The 19,391-nt window shown below is 45.2% G+C and overlaps 2 protein-coding genes and 1 long non-coding RNA gene across 3 annotated transcripts; 2 read left to right on the top strand and 1 right to left on the bottom strand.

Moving 5' to 3' along the window:
• The first annotated feature begins 1,052 nt into the window (after positions 1-1,052).
• LOC127313735 (uncharacterized) lies at positions 1,053-3,788 on the top strand. Its single transcript, XR_011745030.1, has 3 exons — positions 1,053-1,265; positions 1,884-1,982; positions 3,744-3,788. It is a non-coding gene; the product is annotated as an uncharacterized lncRNA (long non-coding RNA).
• Positions 1,591-6,638, bottom strand: LOC127313725 (beta-hexosaminidase 3). Its single transcript, XM_071820004.1, has 15 exons — positions 6,449-6,638; positions 5,977-6,313; positions 5,814-5,888; positions 5,615-5,650; positions 5,396-5,507; positions 4,735-4,805; positions 4,462-4,592; positions 4,168-4,233; positions 3,834-3,934; positions 3,537-3,596; positions 3,426-3,459; positions 3,193-3,291; positions 3,059-3,118; positions 2,688-2,938; positions 1,591-1,934 (listed from the first exon to the last, which is right to left on the bottom strand). Exons 2-15 carry the CDS (start codon positions 6,301-6,303, stop codon positions 1,768-1,770), a joined length of 1,590 nt encoding a protein of 529 aa, XP_071676105.1. The 5' UTR covers positions 6,304-6,313; positions 6,449-6,638; the 3' UTR covers positions 1,591-1,767.
• Positions 6,639-8,776: 2,138 nt separating this feature from the next.
• On the top strand, positions 8,777-10,388 carry LOC127335258 (uncharacterized). Its single transcript, XM_071823609.1, has 3 exons — positions 8,777-9,229; positions 9,431-9,658; positions 9,753-10,388. The coding sequence occupies exons 1-3, from the start codon at positions 8,777-8,779 to the stop codon at positions 10,386-10,388; spliced, it is 1,317 nt and encodes a 438-aa protein (XP_071679710.1).
• The last annotated feature ends 9,003 nt before the right edge of the window (positions 10,389-19,391 follow it).

The following is a 19,391-nucleotide window of genomic DNA, read 5'->3' on the forward strand; positions in this document are numbered from 1 at the left end:
GACGCAGATTCGGTTCTACACATTATGTTGCTATTCAAATTAATGGAAAAAAAACTAATCGAAAATTAATGGAAAATTAAAAAATACAACACCACCAAGCAAGGCGATTAGTTATGCATGAATGTGAATAGAGGAAAACAAAATCTCTATTACCTAAAAAGATTCTAAATGTCAGCCTAGAATTTTTGTGTCAAGTTAGGTATCAATGCTTTACTTTGTTCGGTTATCTTTCACATAGCTACAATTTGTACACGTTTCCTACCTCATATGTGAATATGTTGGAGGAAAATAAGGTCGAACTTCGTAGTGCACCGCTAGAATCATTTGATCAAGGTATGGTTAAATCGTTGTATTCAAGGATCTAGGGCCACGGATTATGGTTATAGATATATCAACCAAACATTTTCCTTTCTTGTTACATTGTTGATTAATATAATAAATGAACGATCAATGAAGTATTGATGTTAATACAAATTTCTAATCGTCGTATGAAAGTGTGCGCGATTAAATCGTGCCTCATTCCCCTAACAACCCAAAGATTTTCTTGTCACGGTGTCGCAGCCGAGGACCAACTATACCAAATGTATTGTCCCCTTGCTAGTAGAATCGCTAGATTAAGATGGGATTTGTGATGATTATTGTCGTTAGATAGAAGGGAGAAGTGATAAAGTGCTTTTTATCGAAAAAAAGGTATAAGAGAGATGCAAAAGAGACCGGAGATTTCCGAGTTCTTCTCACTAAAGCCATACCGTTTCTGTTAAAATGAATTGCTTAAGTAGCATCATGCACGCCAACAGCTCTCACACTTCGAGAGCCACCCTAATACGCCTTTCCTTAAGGCGGTGTCCTCGTTGCTGCTTTAATGTTTTGTTGATTAAAAAGTATGAAATTCATATGTTTTTCTTTAAAAAAATTAGGAAGTTTAAACTTCATATGTTGTCTCTTCTATCTAGGGGGGAAAAAGAGAAACTTTCAAGTAGCATCAACTAACCGATCTCGACGGCAACATGGACGATCCAGATATAGCAGACACCAGCCCTGAGTTAGAAAGTCCACGTCCCCGATTTAGGCCGCACCCGGAGGCAGACCTAGCGCCAGACCTCCGTTGCGCGCGGCGGCCTGAGGTGGCTACGCCTCCGCTCCCTCCCACTGTTCGACGGCCACGCATTCGCGCACGGCACGGCCGCGGGGCGCCTCGCGCTCCCCTGCTAGTCCCAGCTGCGGGAACTGCTTTCCGCCCCAGTGTTTGTTTGGCTGATCACTAGGTATTGCTCTTTTCATCCTACAGTATTCAGTACATAGTGTAGAAATTTGTTTAGGGAAGATGCTCCCATGCACCTGATGCCTTCGCATCTAGTATGATTCTACTGGCGTGCTGTGACATGGAACCAGTGATTCTACTGGTATTATTCAGTATCGATCTCTAAGTGCTATATCCTTCCTTTCATAAATAAATAAAAAATGTTAGTGATATGTTCCCATTTGAATGTTGCAGGCAGTTATCTGTCCAGTTAGTTGTTGGTTTTGGTGGATTTTCTCGCTCGATTAAGTATGCTCGAAATAGTACACCAAAAGTAAAACAGGAGCACATATCGCAAACCAGGCACAGTTATTACCACCTAAAAGGGGAATGCAATATTATTGAACACCCCTTGCAGCACAGAGCTTCCCCAATTACATATATCTGGGCTTTTAATTGCCCAAAGCAGCGAAAAGAATGCCCGGGAACGATGTTTATTCCTGTATGAATGGTATTTACCAAATATCCTACTGCCTTATACAAGAATCTGGTTCTGATGGTGTCGTGCGGCCATAGCCAGCCAGCGGTGCAGCAGCGACCCGTCTTTCGTTCAGCAAACACCTAAAACGTGCCAATCTTGCAGTGACTGTTGATGGGTCCTTTGCGAGCTTCTCAAGGGGTGTCCACAGCCGCTCTTCAAAATAGCAAGTGAATTTGTGAGTCAAAGCAACATGATGGAGAGGTAGCTTTCATGTGTTTTATGTTGTATTTTGACAGCATTAAGTAGCATGCTTAACGTATATTTTTCTAAGCTACAATTTATAAGACCACACATATGTTTTTCTCCTTTGGTTACTTCTAACGCAATACATAACAAGTTGCCAGAATTAAGCTTGTGTACTATGTTGTAAGCCTTCAACTAAAAAGGAAAGCATATTAATATACTCTCATATTCATGATGCATATATGTGGTGCTTGACTATACAGTAGCACTATCCTATTAGTTGTCAAAGTGTATACTCTCATTGATTACAAAAATGAAATATTAGTTTTCTTCGAAGATTTTATGCCCACGGTGTGGGCTGTGCCTCCCCATCCTTTGAATACCATGCAGCATATTAGACCACATGCTTTATGTGAAGATTTCCATTCCGACAGAATGATTCACTGAATCTCAATGAACATCATTCTGCTTGGTATACTCATGTACAGATTACAGAGCGGAGATGTTATATCTATTCAGCAGGAAGGACTAGATGCGATCGCGCTAGTTTGTGATGAATTGATGATCAACCATAACACTACAAGTTATATTATATTGTGCCATGGCATATATACGACAAAAATCTTTTATTTAGTTCCTGATATAGCATACAGAACTCTGGTAAATATATAGTATTATTTAGATATAATTAGAAGATGAAAATGAATACTTTGCTCATTATACCTGCAGCTGCAGCAGCACGGGGCCAAATGGTTTGCTGAATGTCAGATGCATCTATGTGTTCACCCCACATGCATACCTCACCACCAAGGATCAACTTCCGTTGTTCCGGGTTGTAGATATTTGTCCATGGTTCATTCATATAAAATCCTTGCCATAAAGCATCCAAGTGATCTAGGTACCACTTATCCTGGTTGCTTACAATGCATCTCAGACCAGCAGAAACCACTTGCTCTGCAACTCCACCTCCGAGCCTATTAATCAGTGATAACAGAATTACCAGTTAAGGTCCGATGCACGAACACCGATTATATACTTTATTGTCCAATAAGGATGCTGGTATTTTTTAGCAAAAGGAAGGACTTAGTAAATACCAGTTATGCACCACAGTTTTGCGGTCCAACTTGTCCCCAAAGTTGTTAAATGTTTCTTCCCTACAACCACGAGAACCATTCAATGACTGATAGAATCTTTGAACATGCAGTAGTAGTCATAACAGTTGCCTTACCAGTTAATAATGTCGTAGCCATGCTTTATTGCTATCTGTTGAGCTCTCAACACAAAATATCTGTAGGCATCCGACTCATTCATACCATGTTGAAGCAACCTGCACATCAGTAAAATGACGTCCAAATCGATTACTACCAAACACATACTGAGGACTGTAGTTACCAGGGCTTATCAAAGCACATATAAAGCCATCCGTTTTTATAATTGTGTATGGATATCTAAAGTGCATACCATGTTTTAATGCGTGGTGTGGTAGTCCAGCAACCTGAAATTCATAGTAAATAATGAATATGTAGATTGATGTGCTATTGTGCAAAGAGCAAGAGATTTCTGCAAACTTACTTGTATTGACTTCATCCCCTCCCAAATGGACAAACTTGAACTTAAAAACCTTGCTAAAATCTGAATGGTTAACAAAAAATAACATTAGCACTGTGTCATGTTCTTCTGCGCCAATGGATTTATTTTTGTTCAGGCCATTTTACCATCATTTGTTGCTGTTTCCGATTTTAATATATTGTGCTAATTTTCTTCCTTTTTGTGACACAGGTATATTCGGGTTGGATCTTTCAAAGAGATGACTGATGCGTGGTATGGTGTATGTCATAACATGATTTCTATTTGTTGTATGTGTATTACCTGACAGAATTCCATCGATCACTTTAAATGTAAAGTCGTTGCTGACATCAAGTGGTTGTTGACAGGTAGCTGATGGTGACAGTGCCGGATATCCTATACCCCTGAAGCCAAAGAAATGCACCACAATTTTGAGACATGTAATGTATGCTTATTGTTGTACTTATTAGTACATAATTCCATTTATATGTTAAATTATACCTTTAGGACTCAAATAATATAGTGCAAGTATGTAGTACAGCAAGAACAAATGATTTCATGAACCATCAGTACACTTATCCACAAATCATATTCTAGAGATATCATATTGCACAATTTCATTGAACCAGTGTCTTACCACGAGCGACTATGGCCAGGGACATCGATCTCGGCCAAGACATTCACACCTCGTTTTTCAGCATATCTGCAAATTAATGATAAGCCATCTTAACTTGGGTGAGTCTAGCAGCATAGCTGGGAGATATCTACTTTTGAGTACATCAATTATTTTGTGAGTTCCTGTGCAACCTTAACTCTAAAGTGAAAGCTATTTTGCATCGTTTGCTGGCATACTCAGGTTTTGGGACTTACTAGCTTCTGGTCTAAGTAATAACTCAAGGGAAAGTGATTTGCTAGTAAAATAAAAACTCACTGTACAATGTCGAGTGCATCATTCATTGTATATTTTTCGGAATAAGAGTATGCACCATTCGATAACTTTGGGTATGAAGGTATCTCAAGAGGAAAGGACTGCTCATCCACCATGTGCCAATGGAGAACATTCTGCATTGCGAAAGGGTAAGCATGTCACATGATGAAACTGCAACTCATTTATGAAGAATATACATAGAAGCCATTGTACTGAAGGAAATATGTAGACGTTAGGATTAACGAGCTTGTTTGAGTGTAGAAAGGTGAAACATACCAACTTGCTGTAGGTCATTGAATCGATTACACCTTTGATTACTGGGATAGGAAGATAATGCCTTCCAGTATCTGGAGCATGTAATGCACAAATTAATATCAATAGCTTTCTTCAAATAGTGCAAGGATAAAAAGTAAGCTATTATATCACTATCTTAACTTGAAACTCCAAGTTCTTAGATGTAGTATGTATCTATGAAGCATATCAAATGTAGGAAGTTCAACAAATGCACTAACCAATCTTGATAGTTGATATTACTTGGAATGTTGGTTGACACGAAAATGAAATATGGACTGAATACTGTGCACAAATGGAAATAGATGATGAGGAATTCCAAGGAGTGTAAAAAAAAGACTCACGATATGCTCGGTTATTTTTTTGGGCATGTTTGTCTAATTTTACTGTGTTACAGTAGTATGTCACAGTTGATCCAGTTATGATGTTTATGCAAATCAGCTTGATGGTCAATCTATTCAAGTGGCACTTTATATTTCAGAGACATTATGTAGGCGATTATAATAACAGAGAAACAGTTGGAACCAACGGAATTGGAGCTACATTGGGCAAACACTGACGAATCCAATTCATAAGCTCCACTACTCTAAATTGTGATTAAATTTATTGCTTCTAAAACGATGTCGAAATTCAGATTGCATCTTACCAATAAGAAGCCCTCGATAAGGAAACCTGGGCGCGTCGACGATAGTCCAAGGGGCCGAATGGAGCCCAGTCACACCCAAGATGAAATCGAAGTAACACAGTTGGCTGAATGTCTGCATCAACAAAAAAGCTTAGTATCAGTATAGCTGGAGGTAATATTGATTGATTCCGAAGTTTATCTAGCGGTCATGCATAACGTCGTGAATCGTGCGGAAGTTACCTCCAAAGCATGGAGCGCCCCGAAAACTGTCTGGGCCTGCAGAATGTGGCGAAAGGATGTCAAGTGGACATCTAAAAGAAGGTATTGTTGCAGCACAAAGCTCACTGAACATGTTCTTATGTTCAGGTTGAGAATATAATAGTGCATTGACTATTGGTATACTTGATATGTTCAGGTTGAGCGCGAGTCTTTTACTAACCTCGATTTGGGCGTAGATTGGAGTCCCAGTCGCGGGCACGGTCAGCTTGTACGACTCATCCACCCCGAACTTGAGCTGGAGAGAGGAAAATAAACGCAGAGCATGAGAAAAACAGAGGAAGCAACCCGCAGCGCGGCTCGCGGAAAATCCATTACATTCATACCTCGTCGTCGAGAGAGTGGACGGCCACTTTGACGCCGGCGAGCACGGGGAGGCCGGCGTAGCTGCCGTTGATGGCGTGGTCCATCTGGACGACGGCCAGCATCCTGCTGAAGGCGCCCGCCAGGATGGCCTTCCCGTCGGCGTAGGCGCTCCCGGCCGTGGACAGCCGGAGGTCCTTGGCGACGTAGAGCGTCCTGGCCCCGCGGCTCACCGACGCCGGCATTGGCCACAGGTCGACGCGGCCGCGGCCTCCGCCGGCGGCGGCCCCTGCGACGGCGCCGCACGCGGCCACGGTGAGCGCCAGCAGCAGCCTCAGCGCCGGCGCCATCTCAAGCTAGCTACCTGCAGAGCAAAGCCGGCACGGGGAAATGTCGTCACCCTGGCGCTACGGAACATACGGGTATGTAGATTTGGACGACGGGGGCGGAGTGCATGGAGTGGGAGAGCGGCCGAGAGTGACAGGGATCGAACACCTACTGGACGCAAACCGTCGCTGCAAGAATCCGAAGGAGCCGGCCGACGCCGGAGCCAAATTCTGGCGCGCACGTCGTGGAGCAAGTGGTGGAGAAACTACAGTACTGTACCACGGAGTACTAAACAATAAGTACTATAGTGCGCGTGCCAACTAAACGGAGTGGTAATATGATGATCCGCTTTCCGCCCTGCCCTCCCTAACTTTCTGAAGAAAAACAACAACAAGATGATGATGATATACCAGATTGATGATATATCTATCCTCTCCGTGCCATTATGAGGTGTGACGAGTGGGAGCAGAGGTAGATGGACGTGCCCCACTACAAGAGCACAAACACAAATGCAGTCATAAACCTAGGGATCTGATGGCATGTGGGCGTGTGGTGACTCGATCAGTTTTGAGGAATCTTTGGAGTAGGTAAAGTAGTTTACAGACAAATGGTCATGCGTGTGGTCATGTATGTTTACGGTTTTACCTAGTGCGTCCGGTAGGTACAGTACATACCTGTTGTAGCAGATGGTAGTAAGAAATGGCAAGTGGTAAGTGAAGTGAAATGGTCATTTGTTGTGATCGACAAAAAAGTCTGGCATAGTTTATCATAGGATTGAACCTGTAATTTGCTAGCCTTCTGATGTACCTTTCAAAGCCCTATCTCATCTAGTTTATAGTATATACAGTGATCAAGTGGTGAGTGAAATGGTGGTTTGTGCGACCTACCAAAAGTCTGGCATAGCTTATCATCGGATCATGTTGCGTTGTTGTTAGACATGTGTAATTTGCTGGTTTTCTTGGGATTCAAGTGGCGCCATGCTGCGTATCCGTATCAGAATCGACTCGCTATCTGTTGTACTACTACTGTAGAGCGTATTCATCGGTTTGATGGTCTGCTGCAGATTCGCGTCGCAAGGGAAGTTTAGAGTAATCCGGTTTGGTGGCTCACTCCTCAGTCCTCAACTCACATGTACTTGTCTCTTTGCTCTCATGTCCCAAAGGCACGTGATGGTCCTATGATAAGCTGTGCCAGACCCTCCAGATCGAAATGGGAAATCTATATACTTTGTCAGCCTATCTCTATCCATGTGCAACTGTATACTGTTTGCCCTTTATTGGCTACCAAGGGATGTGAGTTGAGCTGGAACCCATTTTTTCTGGACTAGTATTAAAAAAGATTCTCAAGCCGGGATATGCATGTAGCTGGTACGATCTCGGGAGCGCCTATGCTCCGCCTTTAGCGGGAGCGATGGTACGCTCCGCCCGAACAGATTCTTCCTGGGCCGCTCCTAATGCGGCCCAAAAAAAGGTACTGCTTCTTTCTGTTTTTTCTCCTTTCAGTTTATATTTTAAAAATACTTTAATTCAAAAAATATTTAAATATAAAAATAACTGGATTACAAAATGTTCAGATTTACCAAATACTCGAATCTAAAAAAGTTTAAATTTCAAAATTCTAAATTCAAAAAAGTTCAAATTAGAAAATTGTTTAGATTAAAAAATGTTCGAATCTAAAAAGTTCAAAATTCAAAAAAGTTCAAATTAAAAAATGTTCCGATTAAAAAAATGTTCGAATCTAAAAAGTTCGAATTGAAAAAAGTTCAAAGTAAAAAAAGTTCAAAATTACAAAATGTTCAGATTAAAAAAATGTTCGAATCTAAACAATTTCGAATTTAGAAAAAGTTCAAAAATCGAAAAAGTTCAAATTTTGAAAAGTACATAAAAACCGACCGAAAAAACCAAAAAAAAGCGCAGGCAAAAATCGTTAAGAAACCAACACACAAACAACCACTTGACAGCCAAAAAACTGAGAAAACCGAGGAAAAAATCATCACTAGCAGAAACTCGGTAGTAATGGGCCGGCCCAAAAGCATCGCTCCCTGAGCGGAGCCCCGGATATATCCCGCTATAAGCGGAGAATAGGATTCACGTACGATCTCGGCACCCGTAAGAAAACAAATTAAGCGTGGGGCAGCATGTGTTCCTACTAGCACTACTGACTGTTTCTTGCTGCCGCATCGGTCAGTGTTGGAGCATCTGCTAAGAGCATGTCTAACAGATCCCTTAAAAGTAGCAAACCCGTATAATAATCGCCGGAATACGGATTTCAGTTCTACTCGGTCGTCTAGCACGCCCCATAAAAACGGTCCCCGCATCGAATTTTCTTGTTTTCGATTACGGGGCGGGTCGTCGCCCCCTACTTGTGCGGGGTGGGAGCGGGGATAGAGGGTCAAACCGGTATCGCCCACTCCACTGCGCGCGAAGGGTTTCGCTGAAGCCAACCGCCGCCGCCCGATCTCCTCCGCCGCGCCCTTCCCGGCCGGATCCCGCTGCCATGGATCGTCCGCAAGAGCCGCCTACCGCCGGCGATGCATCTCCTTCGGCCGCGGTGGTCGATGTCCCCGTCGGAGGTCCGCCGAACGCCGGCGTCGTGTCGGCCATGATCTCCGCCACCATCCCGTCGAAGAGGAAGAGGATTCCGAAGCAATTCCTCGAAGCTCCTGCGGCAGCCGCAGCTTCGCCGGCCGAAGCCCCGCCGGCTGCCAAGAAGGCGGGCAGGATGAAGACCAAGGCGGCCGGGCCGAGGGGCGCCGCGCCGGCCAAGGTGCGGACAAAGGCAATCAGCCGCATCGGCCTCGCGCCTCCACCGCCCTCCAAGGCCACGACCTCTCCTCCCTCTGTTCCGTCCGATGCGCCGCCCGCGCCGCCGCCACCCACCATGGACGTAGACAAGGTGTTCGATCTTGAGTCCACAACATCCTACATGGACATGCTCAACAATTCCGCGGTGAATTTGGACACCGGTATCGATGCATTCGATGGGGAGTGCAACGTCGAAGAGATTGATGACGAGGAGGAGGACGAGGGTGACGAGGAGGAGGTGGTTGAGGTTGATCCGGCTGCCGCCGGTTCTTCGTCGACGCCGAAGCCACGCACAACGAACTACGGCGAGATCGAAGACGCCATCTTGGTCCGTGCTTGGAGCAAGGTGGGGATGGATGCGTGCACCGGAGTGGACCAACGCGGCAAGCGCTATTGGCAGCGCATTGAGGATCTGTACCACCAGCTGAAGCCTCGCACGAAGAGCATGGCGGACAGATCCTACCGCTCCCTTGAAGGCCGATGGAACATCATCAAACCGGCTTGTTCTCGTTGGAGTACTGCCATGGATCAAGTGGCCGACAACCCCCCTAGTGGATGCGTGCCGGAGGACTATGTAAGTTTTCCTTGTGTTGATGATGTGGAAACATCACATGCTATCCATATTATGTGTTGATGATGTGGAAACATCACATACTATTGTTGTGCAGCCCAAGTATGCTCAAGCACGGTACAAGGACATGGCCGGCTCCAAGAACAAGGAATTTCAATTTCATCATTGCTTTTCCATCCTTCAACATCTTCCTAAGTGGAAGTTGAGGGACAACGAGCTAAAGTGCAAGAAGGAGGCACTGCTCACCATGGATGATGAAGCGGAGGACATGAGTGGGAGAAACGCCGGCAAGCCCGAGGGCAACAAGAAGGCCAAGGAGAGGGTCAAGGTAGAAGGCGGAGCAGCTAGCTTCCGGGAGAAGTTGGATCAACTCATGAAGTCCAAGGAGGCATTAACGATGAAGACGTTGGAGACCAAGCTCCTCATCACCGAGAAGAAGAAGGAGGTGAAGCTTGCCAAGGTGCAAGCAAGGCGGGAAGATGCCAAGTTGAAGGCCGAGCTTGACATGAAGATGATCGCACTCAAAGAAGCCAAGGCCATGAAGGAGCTCTTGGCCGAGGAGAGGGATATCATGATGATGCGCGCCGACGGAAGGGACGAGGATCAGCTGGCGTGGTGGAACGAGACCAAGGCGGACATCATTGCGAGGAAGAAGGCTGCGCGTCAAGCTCGTGCTCAAGGTGAGTCTCCGGCGAGTGGTGGCGCCGGTGGCGATGGACTCGTTGATGGTTGATCACATTTGGGAACTTCCGTGGCTTGAACATTGCCTATAATCGCGTTGTGATGTTAAAACTATGAATTATGTATCACATATTTTGGATGTGCTATGTTTGATCTGAAATTATTGTGCAAATTGATGTCTAAAACCCTGTTTTGAGGGGCCGAAAACTCGGACGAGCTAGCAGAACCCGTATCCCTACCCCGTAAAACAGAAATTCTGTTTTACGGGGTGGGTTCTGTTTTACGGGGTGGGGATACGGGCTCTGCTAGCTCGTCCGAGTTTTCGGCCCGTGAAAACAGGATACAGGACCCTCTACTCGCGTTCTAAGGGGCGAAAAAATACGGGGCTTGTTAGACATGGTTATAGGCATTGGGTAAGAGCACGAGTAGCTAAGTGTACATGGCATGTTCTTGGAGGCGATCGGTACGACATAATTCTATGGATGCTCCTTGCAATCGGCATCGCGCTTAAGCCCGAAAAATATATTATCTAGATCAAACTAGACTAATTTATTGAAAAAAGTTACAACTAACATAGCCGATTTTGACTAGGAAAGGGGCGGATCGGGTGCCGCTTTACATCCCTATAAGTATAACTATGTATATATATCCTCTAACTGCAAGTCATTTTCTCTATCAAATAAGATAAATGAGGAGTAACTGGGTTCAAAAGTGACCCTACGAATCTTTTACAAAATAAAAGCTGATGCAGGTGTTTGTAAAAAAAAGGTTTGGACCAGTATATTGCAGCCAACTTGTGATGGGTATGATTTGCTAGTCTCCAGCTTATTGGGCCGCAGATACATGATACTGGTAGGCGGTAGCAACTTTCTAGGCCTGATGGATAAAGTCATAAAATGGTCCACTCCATCCAGTATAAGGAATGGGCATAACCGCATAAGAGGGTCCTTTGTGCTACTGGGCCTTTAACAAGCCTATCTTAGACACTACGGCCTCCACAACAAATATCCTTTCACTGAAAAACAGTATCCCTTTTTTCTTCTTAAAAGAAAGAATGGTACTCATTTTCGTAGGAATAAAAACACAACGCTATCTAGTAAAGTAAAAAAAAATCCATAAAAAATGTGTACAAAGTTATAACAAGTGATACGTAGTATACAACAAACAACATTCGGAAGATTTTTTCTAACTAAATAAATGGTCAAACAAAAGATGGGATCTCCAATGGAAAAGAAACAGCAAAAGGAAGAACAAAGCATGTCGCGCATCCGGAAATACGAAACAACCGGTCACACTGGCATGCTCTATAGTGCCAATCCTGATTGAACTACAAGAATGGTAAGTTCCGTACCTTTCGTGCGTCTCTGATCCTTCCGCTGGCCGAGTGTAATGCTTATGTATCTGTTCTGGTTCTCTCTCAACCTCTAACCCTGGTAGTCCTTTTATACCAGTATACTCGTATGAAACGATTAATCCCAGCGGTAGAAACGAATGCATGCAGCGTGCAAATGTGTAATCGCTTCACAACTTTTACTCCATTAATTGGCGAGGCCAGCTTATATACTCCTTTAATTCTTAATTGTACAGTAGTAACCATCTAATAATATATATAGTAGCAAATTTCCACCAGCAAATTTCCACCAGCATTCAAGGAGTAGCACTGAAATCTTTAGTGCTGTTATATTTGAAGATCTGTCATTTAATGTACAGCTCTCTGTATCAAAGTACTTATCACGGATTTATCTAGATACACATGTATCTAAAGATGTTTTATTGTACAAATATATGCAAATTTAGATAAATATATGACATCTAATTGGGGATAGAGGGAGTATCTTATTTATCATATGAAAGGTATAAATACCCTTCGTCTAGCTGTGTCACGAATATCTTTCTCTCTCTCGCTCCTTAATTTGGTCACCGCAACCTATTTTGACTAGCTTAGACTCAGTAAGCACTAAGTCTATTTTAGCTCATAAAACAACCAAAAGCACATCAATCTGATATAAATGCGTGCGGAACAAACAAAATCCAAGGTGTATGTACCTTTTGATTTCAGGAATCCCACATGTGTAAAGACAAACCTTTTAGGGGAACCAAAAAAGTTTCAGGGTCCTTGAAACGCCTTACGGTAATGGCTTCAACTTGAGTTTGCCTTAAGAAAGGTCAAGTCCGACCTTTTTGGTGGCACTTCCATATAGAGATTCTTCAGTCGCCTAGGCGTATGCCCAAGGTTGCTAGATTTGCATTTAAATGGCGATTGTTATTGTGTATCATGTACACACTTGAGTATATGTGGCCATGGGAAGCCCGGTCTGGCCCAAAATTTGTGGTCTTGGGACAGCCCAAGTATGCGTGCGGGCCGGGCCTAGGCCGAAGATTCAGGCCCGGTGTCAGTCCAGGCCTGAGAAATGTGTCAAATGGGGAAGAGGCACGACTAGAGGCCCGAAGCCCAGCATGCTTTTGCTGTGATGGGTCGGGCTTGGGCTGAAATTTTAGGCCTGGCGATTGGGTTGGGCCGGGCATGGGCCTAGTTTTTTGCGTTGGGCTTTGTTAGGCTCGACCCGAATAATGCCCAGGTATACACTTGATTATTATTACGCAAAGTTTTGTCTTAAACTATCAAAGGTACGCCGCCCTTCCTTGTGCACTGAGAAATATCTTCGAAAGGTAAGATCTGTTATGCACTGTCGCGAGGTTCTTCTCTTTACATTCAAAGGCCTCTTACATTTATCCTTCCATACCTTGGTACATTGTTGGCTTGAATGTTCTCTATCTTTTTTTCATTGCTCACAAAGAACTTAAAGTTCTAGACAACCAATGGGCATATGGTTGGTACGGTAGTTGTACTTGTTACGCACTAGGGTCACACGTGTGCCCTCTTGTATGTCTGAATGATGGAGTTCTAAACAACAAGACATATCCTTTTAGTAAAAACGAACATCCTGGTAGTTTGATCAGTTTACAGACAGAGGTATAAACATCTAATACAATATGAAATACATTCCATGCTACATTTATGGATGTTGATTTAGTGCTATTATAGGTGTTCGTATTTTAGTCTACAAAACTGATCAAAGTAACGAGATATTGACTTTTGACCGAAAATACACGACTTGTTTTGGGCAGGGGAAATACTGATCCTGTGACTCTTCGAGCCAACATTCATGTTGGCCGTTGACAGTGACTCACTTAGTCGTCGTATGTGGTTATTTCGTTGATCATGAAGCTCGGCGTCCATGGTGTCTTGCAAGTGCGGTGTGGGCTTGCCTATGTTGCACAGATGTCTATATCTTCCCTAGAATTTCCTAGTGGCATCTAGGTTCATGAGAACCTGATAAATTGCCGAGTACACCGTGCACCGCAAACGGAACCTTATCTCGCGCACGAAAGAGACTCACTCATGACTCCTGTGGGAAACCGGGAAACCTGCATCGCTCGAAACGGAAACGGATGATGTCTCTGACGAGAAAAACGAGTCTTAGACTGATCGGCGTGGAGTGTGAGCACAAACAAGTGTCACCACTCTGTTGGCGTTTCCATCCTTTTGTTGACTACTACTACTCCACCTTATTTCCGTGGTGTGGGCCAATCCAACTTTGCTTGACCAGGCAAACCCTGAAGACGGGCTAGTGCTCGAGGAATCAAGACCTAAACAGTAAACACGACACAAGAACAGCGCTAGCTTTTCCACACGTATCCGTGCACAATTGAGCGCTTGTTGTTTTGTTTGAGCATCTCCAACAGCACCTTCTGTAGCGGCTCCGATAGCAATTTAGGGGTCGAGAGAGAAAATGGGCTCACACCGGCGCGTCTTAAATAGCGTCGGCGCTTTCCCAAGCCCAATAGGAGCGCCGGCAACCCCGTGTTGGCCCCTTGGTCAAGGGCGCGAATCGGGCGCGCCGGGCGCCGGCGCCTCTCGAAGCGCAAAATTTTGGGTGTGGAAGCCACCTGACAGTCAAACATCCCAAAAGTAGACGCCAGCGGGGAGTGGCGGGGCCGATGCGTCAGCGGCACATTCAATTTTAACCTAACCGTCGCCTACCTCGCGACGGGAGTTATTTGCGCGCATCGGCGGTGCAGTTTCTGCAGACGCGCAGCGAACCGTCCCGTCGCGACTAGCTCTCTGTGCCGGTGTTAATGAGCTCCACCGCTCCCCCGCCTCCCTCCGGCCTATAAAAAGGGCGCTCTCGCGTCGTCCCTCCCACACAAACCCTAGCGCCTCTCTCCCCAACCCTAGCCGCCACCATTTGAAGAGACGACGCCATGTCTGGTAGAGGCCGAGGTCGTGGTCGTGGCCGCGGCAGAGCTGCACGCTCGCCGTCGCCTGCGACGTCGTTGTCTTCATCGTCAGACTTGCAGGAGGAGGAGCGGCAAGTGTTGTTCGAGTTTGTCGTCGTCCTCAAGGGCGATCCACTCGGCATCCAGAGGCTGTCGGACAAGTTCGCCGACTTCTTCGCCGGCAACGAGCCGGCCTCTCTGCATATGTGGGAGGCTGCATGCGGCTGCTGCCGGTGGATTGTGGACGTGATCTTCGACGCGCACGGCAAGATGTACCTCCACATCGGCTGGGAGAAGTTCGTGCGCTACCACCACCTCGAAGCCGGCTTCATGCTCACGTTCTCCTACCTTGGTGAGGGGGATATGAGCGTCAAGGTGTTCGACGAGACGCGCTTCCGCCGGCACTACCACGGTGGTAGCGATGAGGAGGACGGCGACTGAGTGTTGTTTCTTCGCAGTGAAAATAAGCACGCATGTTTTTGGATGTTCTTCCTCGAAAGAACCAACAGGTGTACCGTCACCAGCTGGATTTTCCAGTTTCGGTGTCTAGGAGTGCCTGAGAGTGTTCTTTCTTGGCAGCGAACACACGAAACATGCGATGTCAACACTAGTTAGGTTTCGTTATTTTGCAATGTTTTATATTTTTGTCAACCGTGGTTCAAAATATGTATTAGTTTGTGAAAACATGTTCCAAATTATATCTTCGTGTAAACCATGTTCCCAATTATGTATTAGTTTGCGGAATGTTTCTTCTCTTTATTTGAATTTCTATGCTTTTATTTGAGATTTCAATTTAAATCATCTATCGGGGCCGCCGGTTGGGGGCGTCGGTGTGGGAACATCATCCCAAATAGAGGATGCATTGTGGACGTCCCCCATACGGAAGTGCCGGCGCCTCTGTCGGCAACTATTTGGTGGACGTTGGTGGAGATACTCTAAGTTACATAATTTTATCTTGATATGGATGTATTTATGAAGGTAGTGTGTTCGGACGTTCGTTCAGGTATGAAACAGGTACCGAGATACCTACTACCACAAAAGGAGCTTTTTTCAGAATACGTCAAATCTTTAAAAAAAAAGACTACCACAATGGAGCCTATAGTAAGTGTGCTAAAAAACCATCTATAACATAAATTACGTAGCCGAAACATTTGTCTAGGGCTTCGGGAGAGAGGTGATCAGGAGGCGATCACATCTACCCTCGGCTATCGGCACCGCCGCCGCTAGCCGCTAAGGCGAAAGGTGGGAAGGGGGTGGAAATCGGTGCATCCGGTCCCATAGGGTTTTCGAGTTCTTCGTCTCCGGTAAAGAGGCATCAACGGTGATGAGAATAAAGCTCCTCCAGCCCGCCCCTGATCAATGTCCTTCCGCGGAGGAGAGTCGACGGAATAGAGTTTGGAGTCGATCGTGGGACATTAGGTCTGGTATGTTATGTGTTTATCTACTACGGCGGCGTTATGTGTTTATCCACCTTCGCCTGGTGAGGCTTTGTCAGGTACGGCTACGTCGGGGAACCTGCGATTGGTGCCTCACATTTCTATTTGGCCGGAGCTGGGACTATCTCCCGGTATGTCTCAGTAGTAGCTTCTTCAAGATGGCGATCTCTCGAGATTGTGACCATCGGCATCTTCTAGTCTACGTCAACAATTTTCAAGCCGCTGCTTCTACAAGCGTTTTGGTTTTTTCAAGTTTTTTTTTTTTGACACAAGCGTTGCTACGCCGGAGGCTCAGAGGAGGCATCAAGCTTTGCTCAAGGCGCGCCATCAAAGGATGCAACAGGAAGATGAAACTGAACTTTTCAGAAACTTGTATGTTTTCTTTGCAAGGTTGGTCCTGTAAAAGCTGATTTCAACTCGGCTGCCGTTGCCCATAAAACAAAGTATGTGTGCTCCCTCAAAGAAAAAAAGAAAAAGCATGTGTGTGCTCAAAAGTCTCGAGAAAATCTTCGTACACACATGACACATATCCGGGAACAAAAGCTAGTACGAAGATTTCAACTCAGCTGCCGTTCCGTTGCGACAAATCCACTCCATGATCATGGCAGCGAAAACCAGTCGGACCGTTCCGGGCACCGCGCGCGCGGTTCAAGGCTTTCGCACGGCAGACAGGGACGTGAGAGACCCGCAAAATTTGACTCGGCCAACCCTCCTTCCAAGAACACACCCGTACGTGCAGCATCTCCGGCTCACGGAGCTACCACATATTCTCCGTGATCGGCACTTGTTTTTCTCGGTGCCTGCTCTACGAAAAAATATATACTTGTGTACCGAGGTGCGTGTGGGTTCTGGCCCCTCCAAGAAGTTTCAGAAGCGAAAACAAATAACTAACCTGCCCCAAGTGACGTAGTACCACAAAGTAAATAAATCAAATTTGCGTGAAACCAAATGAGAGCTTCGGCATATACCCCGCCCAAGAACCCTCGATGCGGGTGTTAAAGAAAGAGTGCAGACACGTCACGTTAAAAGGTTGAATGGGCGGTCAAAATTGAAATGTGGTCGTAAAAAAGGACTACCCATGATTGCTACACTGAAATCGCCTCTCTAGCTATATGATGTGTTAAAAATGCGGAGAAATGTTACACAACATACAAAAACATGGGCAATCATCGACATATCAAACCTGTATGGACGTATGAGCTACTGATCCTCCGTAACACAAAGTATAATAACCGTGCTCAGTGTTCACTACATCAGCACGAGCATGTGGATACCTTGCTTCCTCTATTTGTGTGATTTCATGCCATGGCCTTATAGAAACTCCCGGTTCTTGGGATGCCCTCGCGCCTCGCCTAATCATACAAATTGTTGAAAACAAGTCGTGTTTTTATCTAAAAGATCAAATGCAACAATTCAACAAACATGATGACAGACACACACACCATAAAAACAAATATATACTTACTCAACGCCTAATGACTATTGGTAAGCACAGTTGCGGCACTCGTACACAATGTCTGTTGGGGACCTAAAGCTATGAAGCTTGATAAAGTTATCATGACCTCTGGATATCGATCACATGTCTACCATGCAAGGAAACTCCCTCCTAGTGGGTTACATTGAATGTGGCGACAAGGTTTAACCTCTCTTGGTGAGGAGAACAACCACCTAAACAGGTTAACCATCCAAACAATAACCCCAAGAACCCAAAAAAATGGGAATACGGAAAATGTAAGAATTAAGATGCCATGTATCCTAGATCACCACATGAATCAAAAACTATGTTGGAATTTTTGAATTGAGATGCCACATATCCTAGATTTCTACATGAACCAAAATCATATGAACCTCCAAAAAATCATTTGAATATCACACGAAAACGTAGAAATTGTATGCACATAGATGAAAACATGCACTGGTAGAAAAACAGGCTTCCGGTGAGCCCCATAAGTCGCGAAGCTGTAGGAACCGCAACTAATGGGACCTTTAGTCGCGGTTCGGGAGGCGAACCTCGACCAAAGGCCTGGGCCCAGGGCGCTCGGTGGCCAGCCGGTGCACGTGGGGGGCTTTAGTCGCGGTTGGCCAGGCCAACCGCGACTAAAGGTGCCCGAAGGCCTTTAGTCGCGGTTGGCCAGCCAACCGGGACTAAAGCCCCCTATATATACCCATCCAGCAGCCAACACTTAGCTATTTGGAGCCATTCTCTTCACAAACTTCACAAGTGGGTGTTAGGTTTGCTTTTGGTTCCTCTTATGCACATAAGGTGTTTGATGAAATGCCCCAAGAGCATGAAACAAACATGATATGAAGTGTTGGAGCCACACTTGAGCTTTCTCATTTATTTTTTCCTCCTCGATCGCGGTTAGCAACTTGAACCTTTGATGTGTCGTTGATAAAATATGCATGTGTGTGTAGTTCATTGTTTAATTTATATTGTTTGTAGCTAGTTAGTTTAACAAATGCATGATGGTTAATTATATATTTTATATTATAATAATGCAGATGAATCGACAATGGATGTACGGTAACCGACTCTCCGGCGAGTTCAGTACGGGTTTGAAAGATTTCCTCGTAGTGACTAATGCGAACAAGCAGGGGGGTTTTGTTATCTGTCCATGTGTTAACTGTAAGAATCAGAAGGGTTACTCTTCCTCAAGAGATGTTCACATGCACCTGCTTCGGCACGGTTTCATGCCAAGCTATAATTGTTGGACCAAGCATGGAGAAAGAGGGGTTATAATGGAAGAAGATGAAGAAGGGGATGATTTCATCGATGAAAGCTATCTTGCTCATTTCGGTGATACTTTCATGGAGGATGCTGAAGGTGAAGGGGAAGGTGAAGGGGAAGGTGAAGAAGAGGCATGTGATGATCCCGTTGATGATCTTGGTCGGACCATTGCTGATGCACGGAGACGCTGCGAAACTGAAAAAGAGAGGGAGAATTTGGATCGCATGTTAGAGGATCACAGGAAGGCGCTGTACCCCGGATGCGATGATGGTCTGAAAAAGCTGGGCTGCACACTGGATTTGCTGAAATGGAAGGCACAGGCAGGTGTAGCTGACTCGGCATTTGAAAACTTGCTGAAAATGTTGAAGAATATGTTTCCAAAGAATAACGAGTTGTCCGCCACTACGTACGAAGCAAAGAAGGTTGTCTGCCCTCTAGGTTTAGAGGTTCTGAAGATACATGCATGCATCAACGACTGCATCCTCTACCGCGGTGAATACGAGAATTTGAATGAATGCCCGGTATGCACTGCATTGCGTTATAAGATCAGAGGCGATGACCCTGGTGACGATGTTGAGGGCCAGAAACCCAGGAAGAGGGTTCCCGCCAA

Source organism: Lolium perenne, chromosome 1 (assembly GCF_019359855.2).
Source record: "Lolium perenne isolate Kyuss_39 chromosome 1, Kyuss_2.0, whole genome shotgun sequence".
NCBI lineage: Eukaryota > Viridiplantae > Streptophyta > Magnoliopsida > Poales > Poaceae > Lolium > Lolium perenne.